General features: G+C 45.4%; 1 protein-coding gene across 2 annotated transcripts in view; it reads right to left on the bottom strand.

Moving 5' to 3' along the window:
* Window positions 1–1,296: 1,296 nt before the first annotated feature.
* The window catches only part of SLC4A5 (solute carrier family 4 member 5), a 95,884-nt gene continuing 89,480 nt past the window's right edge, over window positions 1,297–7,700 (bottom strand). Inside the window, exons 23-26 of one of the 2 annotated variants that reach the window (XM_082641801.1) lie at window positions 6,752–6,901; window positions 3,839–3,906; window positions 1,704–1,889; window positions 1,297–1,618 (exon numbers count right to left, since the gene is read on the bottom strand). In XM_082641801.1, the coding sequence (XP_082497927.1) occupies window positions 1,724–1,889; window positions 3,839–3,906; window positions 6,752–6,901 (384 nt within the window). In that variant the 3' untranslated portion in view covers window positions 1,297–1,618; window positions 1,704–1,723. Of the gene's footprint in view, window positions 1,890–3,838; window positions 3,907–6,751; window positions 6,902–7,700 lie in introns of both variants that reach the window. The other variant, XM_082641800.1, reaches the window with a different exon arrangement.

Here is a 7,700-nt window from a genome sequence, read left to right as displayed (position 1 = left end):
ATTAAAAGCTATGGAAATTAAAATGTTCGTGTGTGTGTACAAAATGCAAATGACAGGCAATGTGAAAATTACGGTGATCAGTTTACAACAACAAAAAATTAACATTCTAGTTTTCCAGCTTGTTTGATTAACCAAGCACATTTACTCCTGAATCCACAACATTTCTACAATTCAATTTGGACAAAATGCTATTGGAAATCAGCCAGTTTTTAAAACTGAAATGTTAAGGGTAGATTGTTAGCTCTCCCCAGATTGGTGCAGATGAAGACAAAGAATTTATACTTAAGCTCAGGCAATGGTTCTGGATTAGTGAGCAGCTAAGTAATTCTGCTGCCCTCAGTAGAAGTGGTGGAGCGTTAGAGCTTTACCTCATGGCAGTATCCTTGGAAGGGAGTTCTGAGATTTAATTTAATAAACGCTGAGAGCTTTCTATGGACCAGGCACTGTACTGGCTCTGGGGATTACCGAGGCAATGAACTGTCCCTGTACTCAAGGTGGTTAATGATCTAGTGTCATTTGTCTTTAAAAAATAGAAAGGGATAAGGAAAAAGCACCTGCATTTGTCATCTTGAGTAAATGTGGTAACCTTAACCGAAGTGATTTACTCAAGATTCAAATCCACAGTTTTGGAGAAGGTAAATGTCAGATGCATTGTGGCTGTCAGGCACACAGTAGGTGGTAAATAAACATGGTTGGTGTTTGTTAAATGTGACTTGAAGATAAGAAGGCTGATCTTAAGTTTCATGAGGAAAAGAGTTTGCTTCACTCTTAACGGGTTTTAAATCTCCCCAATTTGTTTCTAATTATTCCTTTAAAGTACTAGTCTGACTAGTATTACAGAGTTTTAGTCTTCCAAAATTTCACATGAGCCCTGCCTAATATGCAATATTAATGTGAATGCAAGTTTGACTTTGGGAATCAGGCCATTGAAAACTTGCAGGAAAGACCTACCCAAATGCGTAATGAAATGTGATTCTGGGCTTGAAAAACCAGTGATACTAAGTTAAAGGATCATTTTGTTGATTTGCCATGTGATTTGAGATTTCATTTTAACAGGAACTATTTTGTTTTTAAAATATCCACTCCAATATGTTGGTTCTTTCATGACCAGACTTTCAGAAATAGCTTTCAATCTGGAAAAGCCCAGTCACACTTCTGTGCTGGAACAAGGCTCGTAATGCAGATAGTTCAAACTTGTCATTTGACCCTTAGAAAACTGAATTGGATGGAGAGATAAGAGGTCCTTTTTAGCATTTTTTAATATGCAAAATTGCGAAACAAATTTTCCAACCTTGGTCTATTAAAGTATGAGTATTTTAAGTTGTTTTAAGACCATCTAGATAATTTAAAATCTCAGCTTAAAAAAAAAACTTAACTGATATTTGTTTTAAATAAAAATTGACTAGTGCCCCTTTATCTTAGCTACAGTTTTGAGAGAAAGCATTTTTTCATCTCAAAAGAAATGTTATAATTTCTATGCTGGACTGCATTTTAAAATAAGGTGTAACATTTAGCTTTAGTTATTTTCATAACTACAGAGGGAAGTAGAGAACTTTGCACGTAGGTAGTACTTTTCATCAGCAGCTGTCCAGTCTTCTATCAAGCAGAATGACTCCCTCTGTTTGGTAAATAAGGAAACAGGTTTGGAAAAGTGAAGGGTTTTGGCCCAGACCCTCACAGTGAAGACTAAACCAGGCCCTCACTCTGTGCCCCGTCCGTCCTCCTAGAGGGTGGTCTCGCTGTCCGCTTCTCTTCCATGTCTTTCCATGTCTGTGAAGTCACAGTCTGGCTCCATCTCTATCTTCACCTGTGGCACCATGAAGACTGGGCTCTGTGAGTAGCTGAAGGCCGGTGAAGCTGGACAGGAGATTTTGAAGTGCAGGGTGATGCTGAATGAGAAAGAGAAGAGGGCAGACGCTTTATCCGGGATCTGGTGTTCTTTAACGCTTATCCCCCAGAACGGGGCGCTAGCGCAAATCGTTCTGTCTTTGCTTTTGAGCTCTTAACACGTCACAGGAACTAGCAGTATCCTATCTGCTTGGCCTTCCGCTGTCACAATGACTGGCCTCACCCCCTTTCAACCCATTTATCACATTGCTGCCAAAGTGAACTTTTTAGAGCGTGAACCTGACTGTGGTTCCCCACTGTTCAAAGGAGAGAATTCAAGCTCCTTAGCCTGGCGAGACAAGAGCCTTCTTTGCTCAAACTTCTGCCTGCTTGCTCTTTGCCCCATCCATCCTGGGTTCTTTGCCCTGTGTCTGTGTGATATTTCAGACCTTTTCTCAATACCTGCAGTGCCTTCTTTTCTCTCGTTTTTCTTTTACTCTGTACATCTGGAAGACTCCTATTTATTGTTCCCAGATTCTCTGGGTAAGGCAGATTCCTCCCTTAGATGCCTGTCCTTTCTCTATGTGTGCTCCGTTCTTGGCATGTGGTACACATGCCTGTCTTTCTATATTCCCAGAGGTTAAGCATCATGCCTGGTAGATCATGGATGCTTAATCTTTGTTAAACTAGATCATGTTGCTGAGTTTTTTCCTCACTGAAATGGAATCCTGCCATTTAGTTGTCTTTACTTCTATGTACTTTCATAGATTCAGTAAAACACCAGCATAGTTGGGAGGTGCCATCACTAGTTATGAAATTTTCTGCATTTCTGACCTTGTCCCCTGCTTTGTGTACTTTAACAGGTTTTTGGAAGTGTCCTATCCTGGACCAAATTCTCTCTCCATTAACTGAAATTAGAGCAATTAGAGATTTAATTTTGTGTAGGCTACCTTAAAATGAAAATAAGATAGACAGTGCTTTTCTCTTAACACATTTATTTATAAAAATCTGTGGCATTAAGGGCATAGGAGCCCTGACTGGGGAGGTGGGATGAGAAGGCAGGCAGAGGTGTCATTTGGACATGCGACACAGTAGTCTTGGGCCTGCTGCTTAGGGAGGCTTATTATACTGGTGATAAATCTCTTCTCATCCTGGCAGTGTGATAACAGCTTTGACATATAACTCAGAAGATCCTATACATGTTTCCTAAAATCTCTCAGGTGAGTCCCATCTCCGCCTGGAGCCAGCTACCTCTAGTCTTGGGATAGCCCGTGCTTTTGCTGTCGGATGTAGCACAGTGATTCTTGTCCAGCTTAGGGCGCACTGTAGGAGTGGGAACGCCCCTACCATCGTCCCTAGTAATGACCGAGGCAGACCTTCTTGCCTCTGAATTACTCTTTTCCGTTTTTGATCCCCCCCTTGTTTTCAGTCATCAAGTCCCACCTTTTTTGAGGGTGGCTTCTCATTAAGAACAGCAAGGAATCACATGGTTGGCATGGGAGTTCCTGGAACCTGGGCCTTGAATCCTTTCTTGACTGTTGTTATCTCCACTTGATCATTGATACTTAGTTAGCTTTCCTTGATACCCTTTCTGACCTTTGCATATGAACCATGCTGTGATTTTACTCCACAGAGTATTAGAGTGCTTGGTGTTTTGATCTTGAGAGTTCGTTCATCCTGGCTTTTAATAATATATACTTAAATCACGTCTAGTTTCTGTTTTCCTTTTCCAATATTTACTTTCCATTTTCATTCTACTTAATATTTTGTAATAATTTCCTTTTCTAAAGCTCAGTACCTTTGTGTGTTGTAATCATATTATGTCAATAAGAGGACAGATTTGTTACTTGACGCTCAGTAATCAGCTCTGTGCCTTTGTGTCCTGTGGTGGACCAGCAAAGGCCTTTCACTGAGACACTGGTTAGCCCGGGAAATCCTAGTCCCTCCGCTTTCAGAGCCATTGCTTAGGCCCTTATCGAACACTCAGAGAGTCTTATCTCACGGCCGTTACCTGCGGTCGAGTTCTGAGTCACTGAAGGAAGAATCAGAGTGAGTAACTCCAACTGGAAGATCTTTGTCCTGGCAAGAAAATTAAAGTGTAAGAAATGGAGCAGCTTTGAGAGCTATTCTGGAGAATATACCCTCTTTCTCCAGTGCCTCCCTCACCCATGTCTTCTCCTTTCTGTTCCCTAAGCCCGTGGCCAGTACTACACAAGAGGAGTACAGGGGCCTCACAGAGATAGGTGGCTTCCGGTTCAATTATTCCTTCACCCAGAGGTGGGCGGGAGGCATGGCGAGGGCCAGGGAAGATGAAGAAAGGCGATGGAGGTTACACAAATGAGAAGGGGGAAGGGCGTGAGAAATTCAAAAGGAAGAGGTGCTTCTGGAGGAGAATGTAGTGGGAAGCCCTTCCTTGAAGGGCCCTTGTGGGGGCTGGCAGGATCCCCAGTATGGGCCTTTGGGGAAAGCGGCAAGCCCTTAGGAGCACCAGGGTCAGGACCCATGTTGGCATCTTTCAGACTACTCCTAGGACAGACTGTGTTCTCTTGATGACAGGACTATCCACCAATAGGAAGCTGAGGCTGGAAGAGGGTAAAGGCAGCAATAAAATCCCCCAAGATCTTCATAAGCCACATCTGATCCTTCCCAGGCAGGTTCCCTTTCAACATGTGGAAGGTGCTTGTGATTCATACAGAATCACAGCCCAACCACTAGGACCTTGACTAATTTATAATCCCAGTGTGATGCTACATGTTTTCCTAAAGGGGACAACTCAGCTTGGCTTTGAGCTCTCAATCATTTCAACAACCACTGGCAGACACGAGAGGCTCAGCAGGTCATGCAGGAGGGGGCAAGGTGGTGCCACAGGCATCTGAGGGCACTAGGGGTAAGGGGGGAAAGAGGGGCTTTGCCTAAACTGATGAAGATTGATCGCTGAAGTCTACATGGTTTGATTTGGGGCTTCCATATGGTTGGAGTTCCAGTTCTTGTAGCCCAGTTCTTTTTGAAGTCTGCCTAGCACAGGAGTCCTTTAGTATCTAAGAGCAATAGATCTGAGTTAGAGATGAAAGTTCCTTGAGGAAGAGGTGGAGGATTAGTAGTAAGTAGGAAGGGAGAGACACCATGTGTTTTACTTACTGGCAACGCAGTGGATACCGTTTTGGGGATCTGATTGGACACTTTCCATGGGAATCTTTATAACTGAGGGAGGAGGGAACTGGGGCTGGAGAGAGACAGTGGGAAAAGCTGATAAATTCCACCAATACTACAGTGTTGGCTTTCTTGCCAAGATGGAAAATACATGCGTCCACAGTGTGCAAACCACCATCCTCCTCATATCCAGACTAGACAGTGGGTGCTGCAGTTACCCTGGGGCCCGCTGAGGACACTAGAAAGGACAGACTCTTGCAGGAATGTTACTCATCAGAACAGTCTCAACTGTTGTGGTAACCAGTCACTTGGGAGTGAACCTCACACAATAGCTGAAGACGTGTATAAAATGAATTTATGTAAGTTGAATCCCGTTTTTCCATCGAATATATCATATAAACCAGAGATGCTTTTTCCCACCCCTGAAATAGTTCCTGGCATGAGGTAGCCACCCAAATATTTATCGAATGAATCAGTGAAAGAATAATACTTGTCTTTAAAAGGCACTTAGACTCTCAGTTTCTTTGTTCTCAGAACCTAACTTTGCAAATCATCTAAATCATCAACAAGGGGGAGTTCCCTGGTGGCCTTATGGTTAGGATTCTGGGCTTTCACTGCTGTGGCCAGGGTTCAATTCCCTGGTCAGGGAACTGAGATCCTGCAAGCTGTGCAGCACAGCCAAAACATATCATCAATGAAAAACATGTGAATGGGGATTATGGGCCTCTTACGTTCTGGGAAGAGGACAGTAATTAAGGGCCAGGGGAATTCTGGCCTGTCACTACCATCAGAAGATGGTTTAATCGTCACCAGTCAGTCAGCAAGGGCTTGCCTATGAGCAGCTTTGATCTGCAAAAGGCAAGATTGCTTGGAGAACAGTTCACGGTGGAGGCAGGGATGTGGGTTTGGGTCAAACTGGGAGACTGGGAGCCAGGCATGCTGTTAGGAAGGGCATGGGCGGCTTAGCGTGTTGGAAATGATCGGATTCACAGTCGGAATATGGTTTCCTCAGTTCCCTCCTAGACATGTAGCCTGTACGTCCATCTCGGGTGAGTCACTTCCCTTTTGGGGGACAGTTTCATCATCTGTCATGAACACTTGAACTAGACAATCTTTTTCACGAACATTTTGTGATTTACTATAAGTTGTGGACTGGCTTCTTGTCTGCTGACTCCCTGAGTGTTTTGGGGTGAGACGGGGAGGAAGCATGGGAGAGGAGAGGGGCAGATGGGGCCACTGAGACTGAGAGGCCCCAGGCATCTGGGGAATGTAGTCACCCTCCTTTCAGGAGGCCACGTGCGTCTTCCCCCACCTCTCTGCTCAGGACCCTGTGGACAGGCCCAAGCAAGGCTTGTCCCCAGTCCTCCCACTTGCCCAGGAGTCCAGTCTACTCACGAGTCCCTACTAGGCCCCTCCCCCTGGGCCTGCTGTGTTCTTTGGAGGTCAGTCCTCATAGCCTCCTCCATGACGGGGCTGAGTCTTCTGCCCTGTCCCCTCAGGGACCTACACTGCTGCTGTAATGGCCCCAAGAGCCCACAGGAATGGGGGAAAATAGGCATGGCCAACTGACTTTTTCCTGGATGAGAGGGCTCTTCACTCTGGCCTACCCTGAGGGTATTCACATGAATAGACACGATCTCAGCACACCAGACTGACACGGGGCCCAGGCAATCGCTCCTGGCTACCTGAGAAGCCTCCCCACCCCGGCCCTGGCAGAGGTGGGGGGAGGGTCTCTTGATCCCTCCCATCAGCCCAGGCCTCACATCCTCCCCACCTCCTCGTCACTGTGCTCATGGGCCCCTTTCCTTTTCTTCTTATCTGCCTCCTTTTTCTCCTTCTCTGGAAGGATGTTGTCAATCCAGGCCAAATCATGCTGGGAGAAGATGAGGTCCAGAAGCCTTCGAACGATGATGAGGCCCAGGATCTGTGGTGAGAGTTCAGAGAAAACCGTGGGCTCAAGGCCCCAAACTGGGGCACAATTTTTTTTCCTCTCTCAGTCAGCTATGTTCAGGAACTTTTTCTGGTATCTTTGGAACATTCTCAAAGCTCCCCCAAACCATTGTTCACCTCCCACCCATCTTGGTTCCTGTCATCCAGCCTCTCCTCAGTTGAGTGGCGATGCCTACCAGCGACCCAAAGGCACAGAGCCTGTGACAGCTGTGGTGGGGAGCCAGATGGGGACCATGGGTGGAGAACTACAGTTATTCTTTAAGTTAGTGGTTCTCAGACTTGAGCTTAGATCAAATCACCTGGCAGGCTGTTAATACCCACACTGCTAGGTGCTGGGTAAGTTTCTGACTCAGAAGGTCTGGGGTGGGGCCTGAGATTTGCATCTGTAACAAGATTGCCAGGAGATGTTGATGCCGCTGATTCAGGGATTACACTTTGAGACCAAGTGTCCCCATGCCCCCATTTCTGAGAGCTGCCAATCTCTCTGCTAACAAACTGAATAAAGTATACCGGCATATCTAGAATTTTTAAAGCAAAGTCTAGAAAGTTTGGTTCTGTTCAGGATAAACAAAGGCAAAACATGTGCTCTTTGGAGAAGATTAAACACTGACTTTTAATAGATGCAATGGGTCCAAGTAGCTAGTTATGAGTATTGTCCTTTCACCACCAAGAACCAGCCATTAGATGAGGTCAGGGAGAAAACCATCCAGCCGGATTTAACACTGGGTCCTCACTGACCCTGTGTCTTGGGAGCAAGCAGAGCTCAGGAGTTG

This window comes from Mesoplodon mirus, assembly GCF_964341445.2.
Source record: "Mesoplodon mirus genome assembly, chromosome: 14".
Lineage (NCBI taxonomy): Eukaryota > Metazoa > Chordata > Mammalia > Artiodactyla > Ziphiidae > Mesoplodon > Mesoplodon mirus.
Note: the sequence above shows the minus strand (reverse complement) of the source record. Positions and strands in the feature narration are given on the sequence as shown.